The sequence below is a fragment of the Electrophorus electricus genome, chromosome 19 (genome assembly GCF_041902795.1).
Source record: "Electrophorus electricus isolate QZ-2024a chromosome 19, ASM4190279v1, whole genome shotgun sequence".
Taxonomy (NCBI): domain Eukaryota; kingdom Metazoa; phylum Chordata; class Actinopteri; order Gymnotiformes; family Gymnotidae; genus Electrophorus; species Electrophorus electricus.
This window is the reverse complement of record NC_137515.1, coordinates 13,860,001-13,887,361: the sequence shown is the minus strand read 5'-3', so window position 1 is coordinate 13,887,361 and position 27,361 is coordinate 13,860,001. Positions and strand designations below refer to the sequence as shown.

General features: G+C 43.7%; 1 protein-coding gene across 7 annotated transcripts in view; it reads left to right on the top strand.

Moving 5' to 3' along the window:
• mtus2a (microtubule associated tumor suppressor candidate 2a) overlaps positions 1–27,361 on the top strand; it is a 49,288-nt gene that overhangs the window by 7,020 nt on the left and 14,907 nt on the right. For 4 of the 7 annotated variants that reach the window (XR_014118759.1, XM_081702889.1, XM_081702888.1 and 1 more), the window contains exons 2-5: positions 12,513–12,635; positions 14,526–16,613; positions 17,228–17,585; positions 20,786–20,995. Coding sequence is in view for 6 of the 7 variants with exons in the window: in XM_081702889.1 (XP_081559015.1) it covers positions 14,808–16,613; positions 17,228–17,585; positions 20,786–20,995 (2,374 nt within the window). In the remaining variant the exon portion in view is untranslated. Of the gene's footprint in view, positions 1–3,047; positions 3,130–12,512; positions 12,636–14,525; positions 16,614–17,227; positions 17,586–20,785; positions 20,996–27,361 lie in introns of all 7 variants that reach the window. The other 3 variants (XM_027016128.3, XM_081702886.1, XM_081702887.1) reach the window with 3 other exon arrangements.

The following is a 27,361-nucleotide window of genomic DNA, read 5'->3' as shown; positions in this document are numbered from 1 at the left end:
TCCCCTGTCTCCAACACACCAGTGTGGCCTTTCTGATAAACGCATTACTGATTATGCACCTGACAAATGGATGTACATGTGACATAATTAGGATGGATCTGGTGGCAGGACTCATGCCGTTCTCGGCAGGGGGATTAGTTTGAAACCTGGGGACTGGAATCTTGTTATAGCGTCCTGCAGCACTTCCTCAGCTGTTGCGGTATGACAGCTCTCGTGTTGTGTTGCGGGGGCTGAATCTGTGCTATAGGTTAATAGAGATGGCAACAGTGATGAATGTTTTGCCTGTAATTCTCAAGCTGATATTTATATTGCAAAGTTTAGAAATGTCGGACGACCAAATTGGGCACACATTAAAGAACACCTATGAAATGTTGCTTTTTAATCTAACATGCACTGAAGAGGTTGTGCTGGCCCCCTGCTCTCGTACGTAGTTTCTGCCTACTGTTTGTAATCTTATGTCCAGTATATGAATTTTCTTCTGTTTTCACCTATTCTCTCAATTATTTCAGTGTCATTTGTATACCCAGTGCAAATCCCTTCCATATCCCTAATAGGACAGCTTTCATATGGAGAATGTCCCTGTAAGCAGTGGGTGGAGGGTTGGAGAAAGGATGTGAGAGGCAAGAATTTGAAGGACGCCGTCTTTTATTAGCTTAACCAGCAAAATAAAATCAGCTTGCCATGAATCCTTTTCACATATCCTTGACTTCTCTTTCCAGCAGTATGCCTTCGGGGCCACTGACTGAGCTGGGGGTCTCTCTCTCGGACTCCGGGAATCTACTGACAGAAAAGTAGACATATAAGTAGGTTGCTCTTAACCACACACAGGTGCGACCAATTAGCTGCTGGTTCCCCTGAACCGACTCTTCACCCCCCGTTCCCCAGGTGATGCTCAGCCAGGCCACCATTGCCACACTCTCTAATTCATCTAGAGAATAGAGCAAACAAAGAATCCATCCATAACCTTTTAATAACCTACTATATAACCAGGTATCTGGTGTTATGTAAGCTTAAAGGGAAAAAAAAAAGATCCTAAACAGGTGATTAGGACTCTAGGATAGGATTAGGACTGGCCGTTTGAAATTTATTATGTGATGAGCATCATTGTAAATGGTGATAAACTGCTTGGCCACCCCACTGCTCACATTTACTACCTTTAGTTTCATAGCCAGAGGTGCTTTCCCTGATCCCAGAGGTCACAGGGTACATGTGATTCAGAGCCTGTCTCAGATCAATGAGTTGTCCCATCCGTACTGCAGGTGCTGATACTGCACTTTAATCAGTCATTACAACTCCCATCATCTCCCTGAGCCCTGAAACGATGAGCTACCCATCATTGGTGTTGTAGTAAGCACCAGTGGAGTGGTCAGGATGTGGTTTGGGCGTTCCTGTGTGTTCTGGTTTGTGGTACAGCAAAGTAATTAAACCGTTAAACAGCATCCTGAATCGTACTATCTCATTTGAATATAAACTAGGTTGGATGGGGGAGGTGTAGGAGGACAGGATGGAAGGATGGATGGATGGATTGATTGGAATGGCAGAGGATGTCTTTGTAAGGTCAGGTGTGTGTGTGTGTGTGTGTGTGTGTGTGTTGGTCTCTGAGCTGTGCAGTGGAGCATGTCATTGCAGAAGCAGTGTGTATCATGCAGAGCTGTCCAATATGGGCTGGTTTGGATTTCATGTGAAGACCAGGGAAGAAGGTGTGTGTGTATGAGTCTGTGAAATGATAGGAGTCCGCAGGGTTTCACATCCGTACAGAGATACTTCATTCATGCTTGCTCGCTTGCTTGGCAAACTGGACACGACGTTTTATCATTTATGCCATAAATGTGTTTGTTTTTTTTGTTTTTTTTTGTTCCTGCCTGTGTGTCTGAAAGAGAAGTGGAGAGCGACAGGAAGTGGTTTATGGTGCTCGGTATTGAAGTCAGGTGGCATTGATTTCCTGTTCAATATGCCAGCTCTTCATTTGGAATAGAGTACTGAGATGCATACATATGGCACTCTACACCCACAGCCTGTTTGAAATATAATAAAAGATGGGTGAAATGAGTATGTTATCAGTTGATTATTTGACATTTATCATTTATTAGGCTAACAACATTTAAACTGGGTATTTATTAATGTGTTATAGGTTTCAGTCACAGAAATGGACTTTTAATTCTGTGCTTTTCAAAACCAAAAATGCTTGTTATAAGTTTTAGTTCCTAGTACATATTTTTAATATGGTTAAGAGTTGTAAGATAATTTAGTATTTGGTGGGATTCATGTTTTGTTTATTTGTTAGATGTTGACTGAGATCAAAGCAGGGGGTAATCCACTGGTACTAGTGCATTGAGAGTGTAGTAGTTGTGTTGGGTAACAGTTTGGCATCTGACTCATGCTTTGTGTGCTTTTCGCAGTCTGTGTGTGTGTGTGTGTGTGTGTGTGTGTGTGTGTGTGTGTGTAGTGAGAAGCTGCAGGATCCGGAGTATCCTCTCCTCTCCTCTCTCCTCCACGTCTCTTCATAGAGATGGCATAGAGATTCTCTTGTTGTGATCATTCTTTGTGGACAAATGCTTTGTGAGTGGTAGATATTGCATCTGAAGCGACTAAGAGTTCCAGGATCCCTCTTTGATACTCTTTGTTATAAAGTATGGCAGGATAACCACATTTTAAAACAAAACCGCTGACGCTGTGATAAGTAGCTCCTTCCCCCGTCTAGCTCTCTCTCTCTGAGAGACATAGGAGATATCAGGCGCCAGAGTCTTTACTTAATGACAAAATGGACATAGAAAAATAAGTAAATGTATTATGCTATTTTTAGTGAGATTGGATTTCAGATAATGGTGGAAAAAATGCGGACAGCGTTATGAAATATACTATATACAAGTATTGCTTTGTTTGGACAGAAGTCATCCTCAAGTATTTAAATGGATTGTCCTTTTCTGTTGATTCAGTAGATTTACAGGTTTTAACAAAATCTGTAACACATCAACCTCAGATAAGAATTGTAGATACCGTTATAATACTTAAAGGGCACTGACACAGTGCATCCCTTTGTTGTGCAGATCTAAAATGATCCACCGTTGACTGAGTTCCCTCAGTGGAGATGAAGTGGTGTATCCTCCATCATTCAGCAGTAGCCTTCAGGTAAATACGTACTGTCACACATGTACCCAGGCACACATGTTCCCATAGCATGTCAACTCCATGCTCTCTGAAACCGAGTTCTAGCCGGAGAAGTTTCTCTAGAAATATGTAAAACATTGTACGGGTGTGTGGTGTGTGCGTTTGTACATGCGTGCGCATGTGTGCGTGTGTGTGTGTGTAAGTAAGTATAAGTGTAGAGCTGTCCAAAGGCCTGTCTCTAGGGACAAATGTCTACTCCTTGTATCTTAATGAACTTGTATTGTGACTGTAGAAGACCTTCAGGCACACACATACACACACACACACATACACACACCTTAATTGAGTCACTCCTTATTTATAAATAAGGCCCTGCAACAATAGCCCCACCTACCCTCCCTGCTTTAACCTTTAACTCTGAACAAAGCTCTGCTCCAAATTCACCAGCAACTTCCCAGACACCTTCCCTAGTTGTCATGGCAACAGAACCAGAACTGCATTTCCCCAGGAATCATTTTCATAATAACTGTATTTAATATCCCCAAGCACGCCACCATTGGGTATTACCCTGTGTCTTTTGTGTAGTGGTACCCATTTCAGCACAATAAAACAGGCCATTTTGTAGGTACCTCATGAAGCTGGACTTGGCAGTGATTTTAGCTTAGTTGTGGTAATATGCATTGTGCTAATGCTTTTGCTAAGGTCTGTTTGTTGTATTGTACAGCATTGTCTTCCATAGCATTCATTCACATAAACAATCTCATTTTCCAATAGACAGGTAGTGTCATTGTGTATATGCATGTGTGGTGTGAACTGAGGAGATGCCAGGTGACTACTTATTGATGCTTGTATGCTGTATGTATGTATGAATGTACAGTTTATATTAATGTCTGCATGTGTGTATGTATCTATTTGACTGTCTGCATCGATTCTTATTTGCCCATCTATAAAAGGTGATGGTGGCATTAGACTGACATAACCCAGGTTTTCAGGCAGAGTGTTGAGATCCTCAAGGAATTCACTCACTCACCCAATAACTCCCTCACTGCCTCTTTCTCTCCTTTGGTCCATCAGTCATCCATTGATGCTTTCCCTCACTCCTTCATCCGCATACATCTGCTTGCTCCATGAAAATATGCTGCTATTAGCCAGATGGCACACTTGGCATTCAGTACGAAAACACAGTGCGGTTGTAACACACCCTTTTTTGTCATCACACAGAATGCAAATATTTACCGTCCTCTGTTACAAGGGCACCAATTATCTCGCACATATAATTTTGACCCCATTCATAGCATTTGGGTGCAGAACAAAATGAAGTGAGAAAAAATACAGTTCTAATAGGCCATTGTCATTCTGACCCTGTTAACTGCAGCATTGCACCAAAGAAGATTTTGTTTGCAGAAACACTGGCATTAACACTGGCATCATTTAAACATAAATGTGCAGGTTTGAGTCAGATGGGAACTATAATGGAATCATGTGCAAAACAGTGTTGCATTATCTCTGGTATGGCCTGGCCGTGCTGTGGGGAACAATCTGCTACTTCAACACTGCCAACATGCATCGAGGTGCTTCGTCCTGGTGGCACCATTTTTAACATCACTTGAACACTTGCATCAGTGGTACTGCAGCTTGTCACTAAAGTCAGATTGAGCTTAGCATCCTCGGCAGTCTTCACGGAACACTCTACGAACAGTTGTAGACGACGCATCAATATTTCTCCCAGCCATGAATTTTTCCTTTTTTTGTAAACTCTAAACATGCTGTAAAAAAAAAAAGAAAAGACTTCTACAGACTGAAGGCACTTGACATAGTGTCTAATTCTCAGGTGCTGTCAAACGTGGTCTTGGCAGATAGAGGTAAACAAACTGACAAAGGCAGACTAGGTTGGGCAGGGCTTTAGGTGGGGTGGAGGGCGATATCACGGCTTCTTCAGCATAGATACAGAATTTGTTTGAAATTGGTGCAACACCAGGAACATGAGCTGCTGTAAACATGTTTTCTATGATGTCACTGCATGTGCATAAAAAAATCAAGCTATCCACCATGCAAAAGCTGTGGAAAGGGACTCTTGAAAGTTCCTAACCAGAGAAGCAGTGTGCAACCACTGTAAGAGAAAAGAACATAAATGGATGCAGGAATAAGACTGTAAAAGGTGAATACTGACCAGAGTTGTGGAGACATTTCATACTTAGGCTTTATTAGCGCCAGCGACTCACCGACACCTTGGCTGGTAAAAATAAAATGAGAAAATACAGAACCTGAATTTAACATTGTTATCGGAATGGACTTATAACAGCATTGCCATCCACCTTGTGCAGAAGAAAATGTGAGAAAATTTAAGTAAAGTTGTCAATCAACTAAATGGGTGTGTAGCTACAATTTTAATCATTAGTTGAATGTTCGAGTCAAAGAGTCAAAATCATCCAATCCATATCGGCTTCTTACCGCAACATTTACTATCATTTATTAACATTTAATATTACTATGACATGTACAAGTGGTACTTTTTGTGGAGCACTGTTCTTTAATAAATAGCTAACATCATATGCAAAAGAGGACAAAATTCAGTAGCACTATATATCATGCAAATGCTAACATATGCTGGCAGTCCCCATTTGTGAACTGAGAACATGTGTTACTATGGCGCTAATTGCTATTAACGTCATGTTACATCTGGTGGTACATTTTATGAATTTGGATGGTGGATATGAAATGGTACTTAAGTCAGACATGAAATCCCTCCTGCCAAAGGTGAAACGAGCTGGTTAGGATGGAGTCACTGGAGGAGCTAAAAAGTGGAAGAACCAACAGAGTTGTGTGCCAGCACAGTTGCTGTATCTAAGCCCAGTGGCACTGTGAGAATTTGCGTTGAACTCACCATTGCCTGGCCCACACTACAGGATAATTGGACCATTTTTGAGGCCGATTAGCTCCTCCCAACAATCACAAAAGGTCTCCAAATATCAGGATGATCTTAAACTTTGATCTTCTCAGACTATGTTGTGCTGTGGAGTGTCTATAATCCAATATTTACACTTCTGATATACTCCCGTTCCAATCAGGGCAGACATGATTGGGAATCATAAATATAAAACATCTTCAATATTTATGATTCATTATCTGGTATTTCATTCAGGGAGGATCATGCAGTGTGGGGACTTTGATGACTAACCATCAAGGACAAAAAATGGGTGAAAAATGTCATGTCATTTATCAGTGTCATTGTCAACACTGGTAGTGGGGCCAGGCTTAAGGTGAACGACTCAGTAAAAAAAGAAAAAAGTCCATAGAACACAGAACACACCAGTGCAACAACATTTGTAGTGTTTTGCAGGAAATTTTGCTTCAACCAAGTGTGCTTTGGCATATCATCAACACCAGAGTATTACACCAAGAAGTAATAATGGGGGAAAAACAGCTGATCATCATACCTGTGCACTGGCACAGAATAACCCCAGAGCAGAAACAGTTGTGTCAGCTGATGCATCTTCATATGGGCTTGGTGCAGTCCTTCTTCAAACACAGGAAGACCAGCAGAGATTTTGTTACAGAATAACACATGTCACAGGCAAGAGAAGAACTCAGCAGAAATGTTTTCCAGAGCTCCAGTGAAAGACACTGGGGATCATAAAATGGAAGACCAATCTATATGTGGATGTGGTAATGTCCAGTATACTTGCCACAAAGAAAGCACTGATGCAAATTCAAGAACATCAGGATAAAGATGAAATCATGAAATACTGCAAAGATAGAGAGCTGGACAAGTTTTCAATAGTCCTACACCTGGCCTTTTCAGCAGGGCTTCCAGTGCACAGTGGGCTAATCTTTAAAGTGCTAGGATTAGTTATTGCAACCATCTCTGAGAGCCGGAATCCTATAGGGAAGTTGTGTGAGGGACACCTATCACTAATACAGAGCAAGGCAGTCTGTTTGCTGGCCCAGCTTGATTACACAGGTGCAGAATGATATCAACAAATACATCGTGCCCTAGAGAGAGTAAACTTATAAGAGACACATGGGGATTTCCTGACTGACATGGAATAAACATGAAGCAGACCTTTTAAAGTTAAGAGATCAACAGGATGTAATTATGGTTGACTATCCAGATTTTTTTGAAGTGGCAAAACTCCCATCCACCACCTCAGCACTTCACATCAATTTTTTTTCTAGACATGGAATTGAAACTGTTGTTAAGGGCCACATTTCTCATTCTAGTAATTTAAAATTCAGCATGGGACTTTAAACAGGAAATTAGTTTACACTTCCTACACGGCATCCTCTCTCGTGTTCAGGAGAAGTGGAATGTAAGGTGAGGACAGTAAAGTGTCTCATCGAAAAAGGCCCATACTTGGTTCTGATGGTGTACCACTCAACACCTCTGGCCAGTGAACACAGTTCTGCTGGCTAGAAAGATAAACGCTGTCCCGGTAATCCCATCACAACTAACCCCCCAGATTAGACTAACCTCTGCAAACTCAAAGAAGGAGCGTTGCAGCCAACAGCAGCAGAGACGACAATTTAACAGGAGACACCAATGAGCATTTGTGTGGGTCAGATAGATAAAGATAAAAGAAAAGGGAATACATCAACCCAGGCCATTCCTCACTGAGACCCCTAGAGAGGTCTCAGGGTCTCAGGGGTCTCAGGGGTCTCAGTGAGGAATGGCCTGGGTTGATGTATTCATTATTCAAAGGAATAAAGTTCATTTAGTGGCACTCATAGCACCAGTTTCAGAGGCAGATCTGTAGGTCTTCTAGCAGCTTCACAGGGCTGGAGAGTACCTAAATATCTTCTGATATGGTGTCACTCCAGACCCTAACCTTGTTCCTGCTGTAGAGCCAAATGGTCTTGAATATGGACACTAACAATTTCATTCTCATTTCCACATGAATATGGTTACACACAGAATGATTACAAACTGAGCTCATCACAATTTGCTCAGCACGGTTAGCTAACCATGCTTAGAGCTGCAGAACCGTGCAGGTGGGATGGCTTATTGGTGGTGGGATTCGCTGTTTGGTTCTACACAAACAGAGGTAAGCCTCTTCTTATTTTATTCTCTTTGGTGCTGTTTTGCAAATCAAAAGAAACACTCAAAAAAATCCTGACAACTCTAAATGATGCACCTTGTCAGACAGCGGCTGGAGTTATTTAGTCACAAGGATCTGTTGCCACCTCATATACATCCTGGTCCAGATTTCCAGCGCAGCGCTTATGTAACTAGTCTCAGGAGTCCAGGAACCATGTGGGACAGAGCAGAACAGTACAGAACAGCCTGACATGTTTATAGTAACTGTTTCGCCCAACGGTAGAAAAGAGGCTTTAGTTTGTTAATAGCAGGTACCTTAGGATCAAACCCTAAAGTTATCCAGAATAATTCCCACACTCAGTCAAAGGTTCGGGTCTAACATGTGGTTCAGTTTTATTAGAAGGGAAAAAACCTTTTATGAAAAGGGGGATGTCTACAGCATTTTATATGTGTTGTATCAGGTTTTTGTATTAGCCTGCTTATGGGAAATGATGTAAATGAGAATGTGTGTGAGGTGCTTGTACAAACATACATGGGCCTGAAAGGAAAATAAATCTCCATGTGTTAATATAGCATCATCCTTGTTTAGTGGTGACTGTCATTCATAACACAACAATATTTGTTGTTTCTGCACTTCATGACCTCCTTCTTTGCAGACATGGGATTTGTAATATAGGTTACTATGCTGTGTAATCTGAGACCATACTAAAAACGCTTCCTGTTGTCAGCAGAAACCTGAAATAGTCCAACATGTACATTAGATGTAACTGTGTTTTCCCATATCCCTGGATGTGTTTTTGACAGTATATTTGTGAGCCCTTCCATTTCTATAGCTCTATAGATCCTCAAAGTCAAACACATGCTGAACAGCACAATATATTTGATTTACCTTTTCTCAATTGTCACTCTTGTTTTTCAGCCACTGGTGGAAAATGATGGCATTCTCTTCCTGTTCGTTCACAGTTATGCCTCTTTGTTACTGAGCCTTGCTCATTTGTGCCTCTGGTCCCCAGTGATGATTGACACATGCACCCTCAATCTAAGACAGAATTAGAGCCTCCCCCAATTACAGTTAGTCCCAGCAAATTAGGCTGTCATGGAGTGGCGTAACATAGCTGCCCTGTCCATATGCACGATGATAGCCCACACTGTGGCCATGTGACAGCAAATATATGGCGAGCAGCATGGTGGTTCATCAGTAATACCTAGAACCCTCATGCCACCATTTGATTGCCTTATCACATTGACCGGGTGATTGGAGAATCTGCCCCCGTTCCTCTCCTGTTGTTATTAAGCAGGGTTTAGTGAATGGAGGAGCTTGTCACGCCTTTTCCTGGTGGATGAACGCAGTCTGTAAAGTGGTGCAGATTGCCTGCGACTTAGCCAGCTGGTGGTTGTGTCTGTCTCAGCATCTCCTCAGGCTGTTCTGCCATGGTGGCCTGTGGCCAACGGGTCGCACGCTTGCTGCTGATATTCCTCAGAAATGGCATTTAGATTTCATGGATCCACTGGGAAATTAGGCCCAAAACACAGAAAGACCTGTTAGCGACTGCTTTATTTCAACGTGTGAAAGGCAGGCCCAAACAGATTAAGGGGATCACAAATTTGGATGGGAGATTTTGGTCAGGTTTTGCTTTTTAATGAAACGAGGAGAGAACGAGAGGGAGAGAGAAAGATGAGTGCGAGAGCGCTTGAAATGAAAGCGTGAAGGCCTGCACTGAAGGCGAGTTCAGACAGCACTCCTCACCTCACCTCGGGGAAGTCTCTGTTGCTATCTTTAGGGCAAGGTTAATTAGTTCCAGAGGGGAACAAAGAGCACCTGGCACTCCACAAACAAGCTTTTGAACCTGGCTAAAGCTGAGCGGCCTCCCATTACTCCCTGGTCTGCCTCACTGCTGGCCTGTTCTGGGGCCTCCTCGTTCTGCTCCAAAATGAAATATCACAAAAAGAGCAAATGTGTCTGTATTTCATCTTACTGGTGTAATACTTTGTGTGATAGTTCATAGTACATAGTTCACTGCTCTCATTGTGTAGCACTGTAGTGGCTTACAATACACCACACTGTGCATGGTGAATAATACCTGCCATATTTAAATAATTTGCTAAATATTGAATTTCATGTTACTCATATCAGAATAAATTCAAATTCAATTTTTTATAACACATGTCTTTATTTACAGAAATCATATATTGAATCAGCTTTACAGAATATATTGAATCAGCTTTACACAAATCTTATATTGAATAAATTATGCATATAAAATCCTGCTTATAGCATTACCTGAATAGTAATAACTGAAATATCAAACAACTCATGCTCTTCCCCAACTTACAGCCAGAGTGAAAATGAGTACAGGAAGTAATTCACTTTATATTTACTTGTGATTTTACTCTGCTCTATTTCACATACAGTCTAACACTATTTTATGCATTGGCAAACAGAGATGCTGAAAGAAATACACATAAAAGACGCGCACATGGTCAGTGCTGTGTCCAAAATACATGTCCTATTTAAGATCAAAATTGAGTAGCCCAAAAGGACTCAGTTTCCTTTCAAAACTTATCCTTCCAGCCCCTTGTGAATCGCCCTGGTTGTGAAGAGCCAATTTGTCTGCATCTGCGACTGTACACAAGACCTTTGCAGTTGCAGATTGAAATAATGAGGAGAAGAACGAAGCATCGCTCGCTCTCCGTGTCTTCTGTGTTCCCTTCTTTTGTGCCTTGGTCTGACGCTCCTCTGCAACTGCTCTTGTCTTTCTGTTGTTTCTCTCTGCTGTACTGCTGTATGCTCTGCTTGTTGTGTTACATCTGCTCTGTATTTTTTGCACCGTCTCCATGCTGTTGAACCGTGTGCTCTGTCCGTCTGGTCTCCCGCTGTCTGCTCTGCACCTTTCTACCGGTTGCTCTGCTTGTTCTCTTTGTTGGCCTCTTCTGCTTTCCCACTTGCTGAGGTGATAACAAGGTGTGAGGATGATAAAAGATGCTGAGGCTGATTATAAGGTGGCGGTTGGGGGGAAGCGTAGGGTAGTGATGTAATTACAAGCTGTGTTGGTGTGTTTTATTTGCTGCATGGTAACTGGTGAACACAAGCTTGTAACAAATTCACCTTTGGGATGTATGTTTCAGTGATTGGTTCCCTGTTGCTGGAATATCACTGCATATTTTCCACACTCTTTGCTTTTTCATTGCTTGGCTCACTGAATGTACCTATTCACACTGTGAGTAAAATTTGACTGGGTGGGTTGTTGTTTTTTTTGTCTTTAAATGCAAGACATTTTCATTGTTTTGCATTGTTTATGTTTACAGTGATTTGTCCACATTGATCTGTTGAGTTGGTTACATGAATATTCACACTCTGTACACTACTAAGAGTCTGACATGTTCCAAAAGGTAATTAGCAAATAAATAACACTGGACCCAGACATGCCAATATAGAGCAGCGGGGCTGTGCATAGCGGGACTGGCACATGCTGCCGTTCATGTGAAACAGCTCCTGTAGCAAACACTCCGTCCTCCTACCCATCCTCCTACCTGCACGGCATATGGATGAGGGCTCGTTGTTCCTGACAAACCAGGAATTTCCTGCTTGGCATTCATTTTAATGAATCATAGTTTCCTAGTATGTGTGTAGAATGACAGCGCCAGTTGGTAATCGGTGAAACAGTCATGGAATCGCATATTTGATAACGGATAAGCCACAGTAGGTTTACGCAAACATTAGCTATGTTTGTGCACACGCGCGCGAGTAAATGCAACTGTACAGCTGTGGAGCAGCTCCACTCCCGCAGATCTCTGGGTGTATACCTCCCTTGTTCTCCTCTCACCCCTGCTGTGTCGTCGCCGTGTACTGTGTCGGTGGCAGAGGACCTGAGAAACAAACACCACCTGCTTGTTTTCATAGCCCAGCACAGTTCATGATGAGTGCTAGCAGGAGACGGTAGGAAATGGGGCTTGGGATGTCAACCCCACTTTATAAGACACAGGATCAACCTGTGTACACTGGATCAACACAAGCACATTAGCCTGTAATCTAATCTTATTTGCAGATGATCTGCTTATTGTCTCATTTGCAGCAGACTGCAAGAACTATATTGATGAGTTTTCCTGGTACCATGGGAGAGCTATTTTAATTTTCTACTCTCCAGCAGAGTTCACCAATCAAATTATATGACATCCACAATGTCTCAAACATCTTTTTGGTGTGTGTAGCACTGCTTCAGGCCAATAGCATGGTTTCATTAAAAAGTAGATGCAAGGCTTACTTTTTAAATAGGGCATAGAGTATTTTAACTGCTTTTGACTGGGTTTAGGGTAGGGGCTTGGGATGTAGTGCTTTAGGACTGCAAAGTGAACTCTTTCTCTTTGTTAGGAACATAATATGGTGGAGGACTGCCTAATGGCACGGGGTAACAGCACAAGGGGGCCATGCTTTAAAACATGGGAAGCTGCAAGAAAGAGGACTTTGAGCACAGATTCCATTAAACACTGAGTGGTAAGTGTACAGTGAGTCATTTGATGTCTGCATCATTTTATTAGACCCACACACGTCCAGCCTCCTGCCACACATTTCCCAGATGCTCCTGTCATCTTTCCCAGCCGAGGCTTTGACGATGTGCTCTAAGGGATAATCCTGGAGACCATGACCTGAGCTCAGCTCTCACTCTCCAACCTGACATAAGCTTTCAGAATCTGGAGCAGAACCACTTTGGCAGCAAGAAACATTTTGCGGTTGGATTTCAAAAGGGCAGTGTTTTGCCACTGGACGTTGGGCATGCAAGATTTTCATACCATCATGTCAGTTTTGTGTTTGCCGTTGTTTTTCGATGCCTGTGTGTCTGTACATGCCTGAACATCCACACATCTACATCCACTGACTCATCCAGCTGCCATGTTAACACATGCAATTGCAGGTTTTTGTGTGCACGTTTTTCTGTGTTTAGCCAAATTATAGCATAGAGCGGAAGACGGATTGCTTTGTGCTATAGCGTCAGTATGGAGTACTGTCATCGGGATCATTTTCTCACTAACAGGCCTTAATATCTGTTTTTCTGTCTGCCTTCACAGACTGCGTTAACTCTTCGCTCATCACCAGGAATGTGCTTAGCCTACAGCCGCCTCACTGCTCACTATCTGGATGAGTCAGTGGATGTAGAAATGTGCATCTAGCTTTCTGCATCTAGTGTCTCTTGATCATTCATCAGCGCTCTGATATGAAAAGCTAAACTTTATAGAAGAGAAAATTTGGATTTCACTAAATTATCCCCACCCCCGCCCTCCGCTCAGCTTATAAAACTGTTCCAGACTTTAGTATAAATCACCTAAGCTTCAGGCTCTTTCTCCGTGCAAGCGTGACCAACACATGGTACAAGCCCCCTGCAAAGAACACGGTCCTGCTCTTTCTATACACTTGGCCTGGCAGCTGCTGTAAGCCTTATTGTTAAAAATCCATTTTAATTGTTTTCTTTTCCACTGTATCTTGCTATCCCCACCACCACCTCTGGCTCTGTCTGCTGTCTGCTGTTCTCCATGTACGCAGTGAGCTTTGTCACAAAGTATTTCTCATTTATTTGCCTTTCTCTTGCCATTCCTCTTTGTCATGCCCCAAGCCCACAGGGAAATGGCAGCATACAAGAAAGTGTTCCAACTTCATATTTAATGTACCTTTTCATCACATGCTACTGTATAGTTCATCAATCATAATTTATTACAACTGTCTTCCCCATCCTGCCATATATCCATATATTAGCTATGGTAGTGGTGAGCTGAAAATTTAATTAATGAATCAGGAGATACTGCCATCTGTTATTAAGAAAGAAAGCCAAAGCTTCAATCTATTGGCAAGCTATTTAATTTCAAAGCTTTGCTCTCATTTTTATTTTAAAGACATTAGAATTCCAATACAGAAGACAGGAATAAATTGGATATATAAAGCCATACAATTTCTTGAACATATCATCCCTTAATTGCTTTATGATACACAATCCTTCACAGATTCAGTTCTAGATTTAGAAATGACTGGGTCCTCACATAAACTGCACTGCAATGCTGTTTGACAGGCAGTAATGAAGGTTTTACAGTTTGCCTTGTGTGTAATGCTTATAAAAAGGCATGTAAAGTAGTCTTTGAACTTTTGTTCACAGCAGTAAAACAAGTAACCATTCCAAAAAACAGTGAAATGTCTGTTGCTTTCATGTAAATCTTTATCTCCAAATAACCAATCTTGAGAATGTTTTAAAGGAGTTCAAGCAACCCCTCAAGAATAAGGCTTACTAAGCCTTAATTTTTTTAGCTATTGCAGCATGTGTGAATAGTTACCCATATACACTGTAGAGAATATGTTGATTTGGTTTCTAATTTTGTTTTCCTGTTCATGCATGGTTAGGCACCAGGACTGGTAAAGCATCTCATTAAGGCTCTATCTGCTAAAAAGGAATCATCAGGCCCCCCGTCTGACTGAGAAATGCAAAGAGAAGTATAACCGAGACAAGAAAGGACCTTCAGACCCCAATATCAAGGCTCACTCCTAGTAACCATGGAAAAGATGTAAGATTAGATTTTCACCGTTGAACAGAAAAACCCTGCAGCCCCAGAGGGGAACGAAACCTTTTTTATGGATCCGGCATCACTAGGGAATTGTTGAGAGAGAAGCTCGGATTTGTACAACATGAGTGGGCAAGAGGAAATAGGAGGTCTGCAAGACAGCCTGCATGAGGAAGTAAAGAACAATAACAAGCAGCCTTTGCTCCCTCTGCACGGGGACGCCAATGCCAACCCAGTCCCCGTGGAGGAAAGCCATGCTGAGACTGGCAGCCCGCTTCCACCCCTGCTTTCACATGGAAGCACTGAGGAAAGGATTCTCATTTGGGGCACCCATGCCGGAAGCGAGGACCCAGAGCTGGAGGAGTTTGAGTTATTAGAGAGTCAGGAGCTGGAGGCATTTCTGAAAGAGGAAGATCATACAAGTAAAAAGGGGATGCAGAGGGAGTTCTGTCCGGGACAGGCCGCTGTGACGTCCTCCAGGACGGCCAGTGGTTCCAGCGTGACAGACCAAAATGCCAATCACGGTGGGGAAGCAGACGCAGACCAGAGCGCTCAGCCCCTAGACCTCAGGACCGCCGCCTCTCGGTCCGGTGGGAGGCGGAGTCTAAGAGAAGGGCGCTGCAGCTCCGAAAACAGTGTATTCATCTCGGCTCTCTTGGCAGTGAGCAGCCTGAGTGGGAGCTTGGCCAGCGCGCTAGACAGCGCCGGATGTGCACAAACTCCCACCTCTCTGCCAAGCAAGTCTACCTCGGACAAGGGCAGGATCCAGCAGCCAGTCAGCCAGCAAGCCCTCATCCTCTCCTCACACAGCAGGGAGCAGCCCAGGGACATGGACCAGAACCACAACGCAACCAAACTGTCTCAGGGATCTGAACACGAGCACCGTGGCTTGAGCGCCGAGAATGGCAGCTGTCCAGCTGAAGGTCAGTGCTGGGGTGTGGACAGGAGACATAACAGGCAAGAGAACGGCCTGTTGTCTAAATTCCAGAGAAACCTTGAAAGAGTTCCGCCTTCTCGCAGGCAGCTCGTGCGACCTCTCTCTCCTGAGACAGAGCAAAGAATAACCTCAGGACATACTGGACACGTGGATCCCTCGCGAGGACAGCGGCTGCAACGCTCCTCGGACGCGGGGACCAAAGCCAGCAGCCATCAGAATGACCAAAAGGAGCCAGCAGAGACCAGCAGCAATGTCCAGTCTTTCGGCTCAGGCTCAGGTACCCAGTCCAGTCAGAGCTCCAAAAAGACTGGCTCCATCCTCAGGAGGCAGGGCTCAGCGGAGCAAGCTCCTAGCCCTGTGGATAGGAAGAGCCACTTCAGCCGCAGGGCCTACAGCAGTCCCACCAGACCCTCCACCCCCCCGTCTCCCAGGACCACAGGTTCTCCTCAGAGACGCCCTCCAATGTCACCTATGAGGAACCGAGTGCCCGCCCGAGCTCCTCAGCTTGGCTATGGTGCTTCCCAAGGGTACAGTTCTGGTCTAAGACCTCCAGTCAAAACCTCCATCAACACTAGCGTGCAAACCCCTTCTCCCCAGCAGGGCTGTAGTGAGACATCTCCTCCGTCAAAGAGCCCCCCAAAACCCAAAAGTGTCCGGCCTAAAATCATCACCTACATACGCAAAAGCCCCCAGGCGAAGCCCCAGGCCCTTGATGGCCCATATGAGGCCTCCTCACTACCGACCAGACTCTCAGCCTGTACCAGCTCACCAAGTCCACAACCAGCTACAGGGGAGCCAGCTGGGCCTCCAGCGCTGAGTGCCTCCAACCTGCTCTACGACAAGTACCGGCAGGAGCTGCAGAAGGCTCGGATTTTATCACCTGGGCTGATGGTGTCGGGGATAAAGCCCCCTAGTCAGACCATGCCCCACAAAGCTGCCAGTAGGGTACTCAGCTTCTACAGCTCTTTGAGCAACAAGTACCCACCAGTGGGGGTGAGGAGATCACACCTCAGCACTACAGTTCGCACATCATTTAACAGGCTTGGTGAGGCATAAACATTTGATAGATCCAGAGACAAGAGTTAACCTTTGATGGTATCTGTCTAAACTGATATTTTATGATTTACCATTGACTTTTGTTTTGATCAAAGTAAGCATGTCCAAAATTACATCAAAATGTTTTACCTCAGGATTTCTGGAGTCCAGTACAGTTGATCCAGTATAAAAAACAAAACAAAACTGGGTGCCAAGGACAGGGCTTGAAAATTCTTGCCCACACATCTGCTGTTAAAAATTTCAGGTCAAATAAGTGGCAAAGGAATGAGGCTGTAGCAGTTCTCGCTGTCATTCATCACACAACAGAATCACCAGTTGCATGAAGTGCCACATTTAACAGCTCTAAATTTGTCCATATTTTGACCCTTTGTTTTTGACTTTCCTACAAAAAGTGAAAAGAGAGTCAAAAGCTCTTCTTCTTTGCATTGCTTTGTTTATAATGACCGTTTAAAAGGTGGTATTTTCAGGATGAAGGAGAATCTTGTGTATACAATGATTTTGTAATACCATGATTGTGGACATAAACTTGTTCATCTTTGCCGTTACTTTAGACTGGCAGCTCTCCAGCCACCCTCAGGCCCCCTGTCTCTGGATCTGAGGACCCCTCAGAAGCCCAGATGGCAACTCAGGAGACACGTGCTCTATTCCGCTCGCCTCGAACCCTGAGACCACAGCTCGGTGTTGGTGCTGTCAGTAGGGCTCCACCCACTGCTGTTAAGAGCCGGTTCTTCACAGGGCAGAAGTCACCTCTGGCTATCAATCAACCAGTGCAGGCGGTGACTCCATCGGTGACGCTACCAGCCACTCTGACCGCAACCCCTCCACCAACCCCACCAGCAACCTCATCAGTGACCCCATCAATGATCCCATCAGTGACTCAATCTTCTCAAAGTCCTCCAGAACCTTTAGGTAATGCCTGTTTAATTCCACAACAAGGTGCCAAACCCATCTAAACTTCAGATATCAGGGTATCCAACAAATATCAGGGTATTTCATTGGAAATGCATGCTGATCCTATGCACTCTTGATATAAAAATATAGCAAATGTAAAAATGTGCTCTGAAGAACCCTTACCCATGACAGAAGTCAGCTGTTATCTTACCTCAAGAGGAAGTGTAAGCAGTGTGTTTATAGCTACACAGTCACACTTTTATGGCACTGATGGTTATGCTTGCGTATCAGCGAGATAATATTAGAAAAAATGTCATTTATTTCGGAGCGCACAGAAACACACATACACACCTTACTAATTTCTACCAACCCCTTTTTCACACTTCAGGCCAAACATTGATATCTGCAAACTGTCATGTTGTTCCTTCACCAGAATGCGCATAAGGGGTGCATAAAGATGGGGTTCCCAGACTCTTTGGCCCAGAGGCATGGCAAAGCTTTGAAGTGCAAAGCAATTAACACTTAAATACTGCCAGTATTTGCCTGGCAGGAAGTGTTTGGTCCCCCTGGCCTGCTTGTGTACTCCACAGAGGCGCAGCACACATTAACATGCAGAGCGCTGAGATTTTTCTTTCCATGTGTCCTGATATTCAGTAGTTAAGGGAGTCTGGCCGGGATGTTTGGTCATGCGAAAGGGGTCAGGTGACCTAGCAGGTTGCAAGAAAGCCATAGCCTGGTCACTGTGGTCTACACCACACTCCACCAGAGGTGGCACGGAGAAGCTTACTCAATAAACGCTAAGCAGAGACAAAAAAAAAAAAAGGTTTCAACGTCTTCCTTCGTAAAAACGGGTGTGTTGTTCATATTTCACTTCCTTGTTGAGTAATTTCAAATGAAACAGCAATTTGGTGGAATTTCTATTACATATTACATTCTATTGCATATTCCTAAATGTTTTATAGTTTTCTTTGCATTATATAGCATTTTTCTATCTACATTTGTCCTCATCACCAGAACTAACCATTCATATTACTTTTGCTCCCTGCATTAAAGTGGTAATATCATTATTATGGCTACAGTTTATGAGTCCCATTACAGCAGATACATGCAGCTGAGAATGTGTCTTTGTAAAATAATGTATTCATGCATATTAACGCTTGGTGACAAATCTACGAATTGCTTAGCTCAAATAATTTAAAAATATTCTCTTTCCCTTTCTCTCTTTTACACACACAAACACACACACACACACACACACACACACACACATACACACTCTTACACATTGCTACACATTGCTTAGCAGAACTCTACTCTGCCTGTATTGCTTGTGCTTTCGGTTCAAAATCTCTAAATCGGCAGCCTTACAAAAAGAGCTGAAATGCAAAGAGGGAAGTGGTTGAGCAGTGGAGCAGTGGAATATGAATCATGTGTGCATTTAGCAGCAAATACTGAGGCCTGTGACACCAGGGCTGGAAATTAATGTTTATGAGGCATCAATCTCCCTCCTGGTCTGCAAGGAGAGAGAGAGAGAGAGAGAGAGAGAGAGAGAGAGAGAGAGAGAGAGAGAGAGAGAGAGAGAGAGAGAGAGAGAGAGAGAGAGAGAGAGAGAGAGAGAGAGAGAGAGAGAGAGAGAGAGAGAGAGAGAGGGGGGGGGGGGGCAGGATGCAGGGTGAGGAGGAAGCTGGAGCCCATTTATCTTTAATGATCACAACCCCCCACTTCAAGGAGAAAACTGGCTGCAATTTCATTAAATACCCTGATGGCACTGGCTGTGGGTGCGTGTGTGTGCGTGTGCGTGTGTTTGTGGTTGTGTCAGCACACATGTGAGTGTGTGTGTGTGTGTGTATGTGTGTGTGAGGGGGTTGTGTGTGGGTATGCGCGCACATGAGCGTACATGGCTGCGTGTGAGGAAGTGTGGGTATACTCTCGTGTGTAGTCTTTCTGGTCCATCTTTCAAACAAAGAGAGAAAGCTAGGGCCAGAGAGAGAGAGAGGGAGAGAGAGAGAGAGAGAGAGACAGAGACAGAGAGAGAGATGGAGCGAGAGAGGCAGAGGGAGACGGAGAGAAAGAAAGAATATGGGGAATTTGTTCCCTCTTTAAAAGCTCGTTCAGAATGCATTCTGCAGCACAGCGGTGCTATAGCCTGTGGGGCGGGGACGTAGAGGTGCTTTATCTCTAGCAGCAAGCGTGGGATTGTACAGCTGCCCCAGATCACTCAGAGAGGGCCCCTAATTCACCCCAGTGGCTATGGTGACTGTGTGTGTGTGTGTGTGTGTGTGTGTGAGTGTGTATACACCCAAATACTTCTGCTGCTTTGTCCTACTTCTATGCCACTTCCATGCTATTTATTCAAGGATTAGGCATAAGGATATGTGTCTCCGGCTCACATACACTTACACAGGACAGCGTATTTCAAACGCGTTTTTGGCTTCGAGGCTGCTGTTATTCCGGTCCCCAAAGAGAACCTGCCAGGGAGTGTCACGATCCTGTAGGGGTGCCACAGAGAGAGCGACAGGGGCAGAGGGAGCCAGAGTAGAGGAGAGAGGAGACAAAGATTTGTGAAGTCTTTGTACCTTAATAACTGTAATTGACACTAGCTTATCATTAACACAGTGTAAAGCACATTTTCGCACATTTAGACCATAAGATGACAGAACCTTGTAAGCTGGAAACCTCCATTTCTGCTGTCATCATACTGTAGACAAGACCATATATTTAACACACTTTAGGGCTTTTAACCGGTTTTATAGCTTTCAAAGTGGAAAAGGGCATGCAGGGATATGGGTGACATCATATATTGTTCCAGGAAATTGCTGATAGTTAAATCATTTGTGCTGGACTAAGCAGTAAAGTAAGCATATAGGCATAGAGCAGGCCTGGCTACGCTAGGGCCTCATGTCCAATCAGCTGAATCAAAAAATTAGAGCTGAACTGGCACTACAGCTCCCTAAAGTTTTGCTGCAGTGTGTCGCCACTGAAATCACAGATCTGCAGAAAATCACTTAAAATAGCTTTCTTGAAAGGTGAATAAAACGCAGGAGCAGTGATGCCTCTGCACTTCACAACACATGTTAATAGGTTGCAAGTCTTCAAAGGAGACCAGAAAACAAAAGGAGCTTACTCCAGTCTGTGCAAACACACACACATACACAAATGAGAGTTGTTCTGCAGTTGTTAGTTGCACGCTTTCTGACCTTCGCCATCCCCTCTTTCAGACCAGAAGAGACCATCAGCGGCAGGGCTGGCTGCCAAGTCCCTGCTGCCCAAGGCGTCTGTGTCTGGTCTGCGGCCCCCTGGCTACTCCCGCCTGCCCCCGGGCCGCCTTGCCGCCTTCGGCTTCGTCCGCAGCTCCAGTGTGTCCTCCGTCTCCAGCAACCACTCTGCTGACAGCATCCGCAGTGACCCCTCCAGACCGGAGCAGTATCGTACGTTACTGAGACACACACACACACACACACACACACACACACACATATACACGCACAAATCTCCTACAAACCTGAATCTTTGCAAATATTTTACAATATATGCAATTTGCTTAATAGCTCAAATATACGTGGTGAATGATTATGTGGTAATCCAGTGTAGCTCCAGCCTGCCGGACGGCCTCTTCAGGAGCTGCACTTCTCTGGCCGGTGTGGAGGAAGTGTGGGTCATGTGCATGGCGTGCGTTTTCAATACGACCTATATAAGAAGTGCTACTACATCTTCCCCCAGTTACAGCTGACGCCGATTTCTCTCCGCGGTTCTACTGCACGAGTCATGGGCTGAGTTACATCATAATCATCTCTAGCAGAAAGTCTCCCAGGACAAGAAATCCCTTAGCACTCCCAATACAGAGCGAAAGAGAGGGAGTGAGAGAGAGAAAGAGAGTGAGAGACAGAGAGGGTGTGAGAGAGAGAGAGAGAGACAGCGTGAACGTGAGAAAAAGTGAAAGTGAGAGGTGTAAACGTATGCATGGGGGTATGAGAGATTGTGTGCGTGTGTGCATCTGCATGTGTGCGTGTGCGCGTGTGTGTGTGTGTGCGTGTGTGTATGTGTGTGAGAAATTGTTGGATAAGGTGTCAGAGACAGAAATAGTAGGTAAAGAACATATGCAGTGCCTGATTTGTCCTTCATTTTGAATGACGTTTTCTTGATTGCTTATGAACAGTTACTATACTTGGTCTTCATTATATATAGCTGTTCTGAAGTGGAGAATAGGGACATCTTGGAACTCCAAGTTGCCTAACGTCAGTTTAGGTTAACTGAAAGAAATCACGCAACTTTTAAAAAAAATGTCAAATTCTATAGTTCATAGATTTGATAATGCTTGTTATCACTGAAGCTCTATAAAATCTGCCACCATTACAGACAGCATACTGTAATGTATATCTTGTACGTATATGGGGTGGGTACCTTCTGTGCTGTTTGTCTGCTGTTTGCTTAAGGGTAAATGAGTCACCCTCCTGATTGCATGTTAGGACCAGTGATGGGTGGCAGATGCTAATTATGCCAACTGGCTGGAGGTTCAAATGACTGAGAAATTTCCACTGTTTATATCGATAGGCCATGCAGGTGGACAGCACCAGGAAAAAGCAATTAAATGTCACTTGTGGACGTCACACTCAGTGGGCAGTGTTCAACATCAAAGACCTTGAAAAGTATTCGACTGGCGTACAGGCCAGCTTTTCTGCTCATGGCTATTACAATTAGATTAAAAAAAAAAAGCTATAATAGCAAATATTGATCTAAATGATCCAAATAAATAAGGATCCAATAAGAATGAGCTTAATTCTATAATAATACAAATTATAAGCATAAAACTGGCAACACTTGCATTGTTAAATAATAAAAAATATAAGGCTGCATAGCTTTGGACGTGTATAACCTGATCTTTCACCTGATCCAAACCTATGACCCAACCTAACCTATGATCTGATCCAAGCCTACCCTCCTGTCCGTCAGCCGGCAGGCGCCTGAGCTGCTGACCATTAATTCAAATGGTAATTGTGTGTAGGTGAGTGTGTTGTATACAGTGATTTCTACATTTATAGAGGTTACTTCTCCTGAGTCCATCACATTGTTCAGTCTACCTGTCCCCAAAAGCAAACAGGAGCATTTGTGGAGCCTCCCAAAATGAAGGAACGTAGCATGTAATGGTGCAAAATATTGATTCTTCTGCAGACCCAGCAGTCTCTAGGGAGTGCCAGTGTCTGAGACTCACTGAAACCCAATTGATTTGCGAGGCCTAACCAATAGAAGTGGGCCTTCTTGTAATTGGCTAAATTGATTCGAATGGGAGAGTTGTGGATTACGATGGCTGAGGCAGTCAGATTGATTCAGCTGTCGTTACTGTCTGAGGTTCTATAAGACAGAGACCCTACTCGGTATTGCTGTCCCCTTTCCTTTTAGGTGTTGATCTAGCACTTTGCTCTTTTAGAAGAAACAAAGCCTTATGTCTCGATGGAAAACCTCAGCAGACCATTGGTCCAGCTCACTGCACTCTGATGATATGTCACACACAAGACAGAGAAAACCTGGGTTGCCAGATTAAGATAAAAGTGTTTCTTTTTATCTCTCTGCAGATCAGACATCAGAGGGTGGGCTGGGAGTTGCTGGCATGGGGGCTGGACCTGATAGCGAAGGGCGAGGCCTACTGGCCCTGGTGCTGCTCTGTGTTTTGATGACTGTGCTTGTCATCCACCAGCATCACATCCTATGCTGTGTCTGAAATTGCCTGTTGCACACTGTTTATCAAGTATCTATCCCTTACTAATCTGATAATTATGCACAATTCATGAATAACACTATGAATTATGCAGTTACTTTTCATACCGATGCACCTACAGGATATGACTTACAGTACATAATATATGCATGCGAGCAACAGCTAAACCATTAGGTGACATAGCTAAACTCAGCTGGCAGATTTTAAATATGAGTGAATAAACTAGCCAGAAATGAATATGGATACAATCAAAGAGAATATGGAAATATGAGAAAGCATTTTTATAAAGTTGCAATTGAAATTTCCTTGATCACCGATAGCTGTCCATTGTCCTTATTTGTGGTGTAATGTGTGACAACTGACGTCCCGGTTCTTATAGTTGTACTACAGTTTTTACAGTGTGAAAAATCGAATGGCTTATGCTTAAAAATGCAGTAGAGTAGAATCATGCCATTCCGGCAATGTCTTGGACATGTCATCGCTGTTACATACCTTATTCCATTGTTCCTTCTTCCTTTGGCATCATAACTCCCATACTTTTGTCTAACGTCATTACCACTATTTCACTTTTACTAACGTCAGCATGTTAATTCACTTAAACCGTCTGATGATGGTTGATGGATGATGGATAATCACTTTCGCTAACAGCATCGTCTGTTTTTTGCTTCCAGTATCACAGTTACCACCATTACATTCTAATGCAAATAGCAATCTGTTCATACTCTTGCAGTAGTGGCATTTTTACAGTTCTAAGATCAATATTACACTATCATGCACTCTGTATGATAATGTAATCATACACTGTAATCAACATACTGTTAAAGGAGATCACTGAAAACCTTCGTTTTTCATTCATCTCTTTATTCTCATACTAATATACACACTCTCTCTCCCTCTCTTTCTCTCTCTCTCTAGCCATCTCTCTGTAGTGGGGAGGGTGAGTACAGGGGCCAGCAGGTCTAAGGGTACACTCGCAGAGTGCTTGTTTAATGGAGGCCTTATTTAGCTGCTCTTCTGAAAGGCAGCCGTCTGTTTGAAGTTGCAGCCAAAGTCTCACTGAGGCCCCGGTGTCATTTGACCTTAACCAACGCTACTGCCAGAGTGTCTTTTACACACTGGTGGAGGATACACACTGTTTGGTGTGTATGTGTGTGTGTCTGTGCACAGGTGTCTGAGTGTGTGTATGCACATGCGCTCAAGTTCTATTACACAGCGGGCAGAAGGTTACATTATGCACTGCTACTTGGCTTTTTGTAAATCTCTTTTATCATCTCAAATTCTCTGTGTATCAGATATATAATATATTTAGATCCTCCAGGCCATCCTTCCTCATGTTCTACCTCTCTCTCTACATTTCAAGCTTCTTGCAAGTGTTCACAACTGATTAGATGTGATTTCCCTTTTCAGCTTGTCAGGGGATTACAGTATAAGCTCCTTCATGCTCAACATTGCTTACCTTGTTGCATTAGGGGGAAGCTCTTTCTATCTCAATAACACACACACACATACACACTGCAAGATCATACAACCTCAGCATCAATTGTCTTGGCTCAGTGTGTAATGTCATGGGAGTAAATAAATGACAGGGAGGTGAGCAAATGGATGTTGTCTGCAGTGGTACTGCACATGGAGAGACCAGAGACTGACTGTGTGTGTATTTGTCTGTATTTGTATGTACATGCACATGTGTTTGTACATGCATGCATGTGTGTGTATATGTGTTTGAGTGTGTGCATGTGTGTGTGTGTGTGTGTGTGTGTTTGTGTGTGAGTGTGTGTGCGTGCGTGTGTGTGTGTGTGTGTGTGAGTGTGTGTGCACGTGTGCGTGTGGAGCCTTATGAGGGGCCGTTTAGGGTGAAATCAGTGAAATGACTTCTGGGCGCACTGAACATTATTTCACACTCATGCAGCCACACACAAGCATAGTTAAACCATAGTTAAATGTTTATGTACCAGTGAATGCAGGTGCGTGTATATTCAAGTGTAAATTATCATATGCAAATGTAAGTAGTACACTATTTGTGTGAAAATGTTTCATATGTATGCACAAGTATTTCATACTTTTGTGCAATTAGTGTGCATGTGTGCAAGTGTTTCACTGATTTTACCCTAAACAACCCCTCATAGAGCCTGCCTAATGGAGTAGTCCCAGAGAAGTCCTGGCTCAGATTCAGACAGATCAGTGCACTTTACAGTCTCATAAGATGTAATGGAAACTTGTAAGCTGTGCCCTTTGTGCTGTTATGGTATATAGTATAGTAATGTCAGACACCCCAGGAAATGATAAAGCACCATTTTGCCATTTTAGACAGTCTATTGAGCAGCGCACTGACCCGCTGAAATACTCTCGTCGGGATTGTTATTAATGGGACTCTTCATTTCTCCTTGTCCTAAGAATATAGACTTCCTAAGCAGAGAGTGAAATGAGTACAGACATAAAAATTTGTCTCTCAGGTTCTTCATTTTAGCACACACAGGGAAGTGGTTATATCTCATCCTCTCTCTCTCTCTCTCTCTCTCTCTCTCTCTCTCTCTCTCTCTCTCATGCACGCAAACATTTAGGGCACAGACTAACCTTGAGTCAAGGTGGCAGAGCTCTGTTTTTGTGCAGGCATGCATGTAGGGTGGGACCATTGTGTACATTTCATCTGTACACGCGCTTATATTTCTGCAGGTCAAATGGTCATACTTTAGAGATATTGATTATCTATTAACCCGCCTTTCCTTGGGACTCTGTGTCATTGCCCATAAAGGTAATCCACAGAGAGACAACTATGGCAATGGACATCTTCACTGGGCGGTTTCCTTTAGATTGCTCTCCAATGACAAATTCAGGTTCAAGTCTCATTTAATCACATCCTCTTTCCCATGTCTAGCATGGGTGTGCGGTTATGATGTGCACCCCCTACCTTTGGCCCTGTGCTCCATTGGAGAGCTTCGACTAGGAACCCATGGATATTTATCCCTGTGCCGCTTGTGTCTCCTCTCAAAGAGGGAGTAGAAGGAAAAGGCTGAATTGTGGATGAGAGGCCAAGGAGTTGGGAAACCAGAGATAAGAGAAAGAGCTGGAGACCGAGGGAGACGGTGAGCAGAAAGGATGTGCCAAGCAATGGAAAGCGATGAGAGAGAGAGAGCGTGTGTGTGTGTGTGTGTGTGTGTGTGTGTGTGGTTGTAGCGAGAGCGCAGATGCCACCGCTCATACCGTCCTGTGAGTCATCCTTGTTGGTGAGAACAGATGGTTATTTCTGTGCTACACACACACTTGCGCACACGCACACACACACACGGTCGACTATTCTCTGCATTAGTGTAAGCCAGCTTTCATCTATTTGATCAGCACTTTCATTTTGTGAGCTTAATCAAGTGTTTCTAGTCGATAATATTAGTATATCATGCACAATAGGTACACATATGTGCCCTTGGAAAGCCAGTAGAAAATGTCTGAACGCACATGGAATAAAACATTTTATGGTCATATCTCTGCCTCTGTCGTTTTAGTGGGCTTTGTGCCACGGTGCCTTTTTTGAGCTATTTTCCGTGGAGTTAATTGTCGAGTATTACCTGTGCTGTTGTTTAAGTAAATTCCTGTAATACAGACACGGCCCCTCCTTCTTGCTTTCTTTCTCTCTCTTTCAGAATCTCTATTTTTCTCACTCTGTCGCTTTTTCTCTCGCGCTTGGTCTTTCTCATTAGGACCTATTTCTCGCTCCAGACAGTGTGGGTAGGCTGTTCAGTGATTGCTGCTGACTCACACCTTCTTTCTGAGCTGTTGCATTTGGTACATGAAGTAAATCACTTTCTCTCGCTCTCTACATGTATATGTGTGTGGGTGTGGGTGTGTGTGTGTGTTGGCTTACCCATCTCTCATGAGATCCAATCAGCATCTGAGGTCAAAATGTGGGTTTCAGCTCTCAGGAGTGTGGAACTCCAACCCCTGTGCTATGATTAAAGCCCCTGCTGGCTTTTTTTGTTTGTTTTAACTTTCAGACAAGGCAGAGCAAATAATTTCTTTCCACTAGTGGTCAATAAGCATCAACAGTGACAATAACTGACCCTGTCCCGGCCAGAGACGGACATGCCCT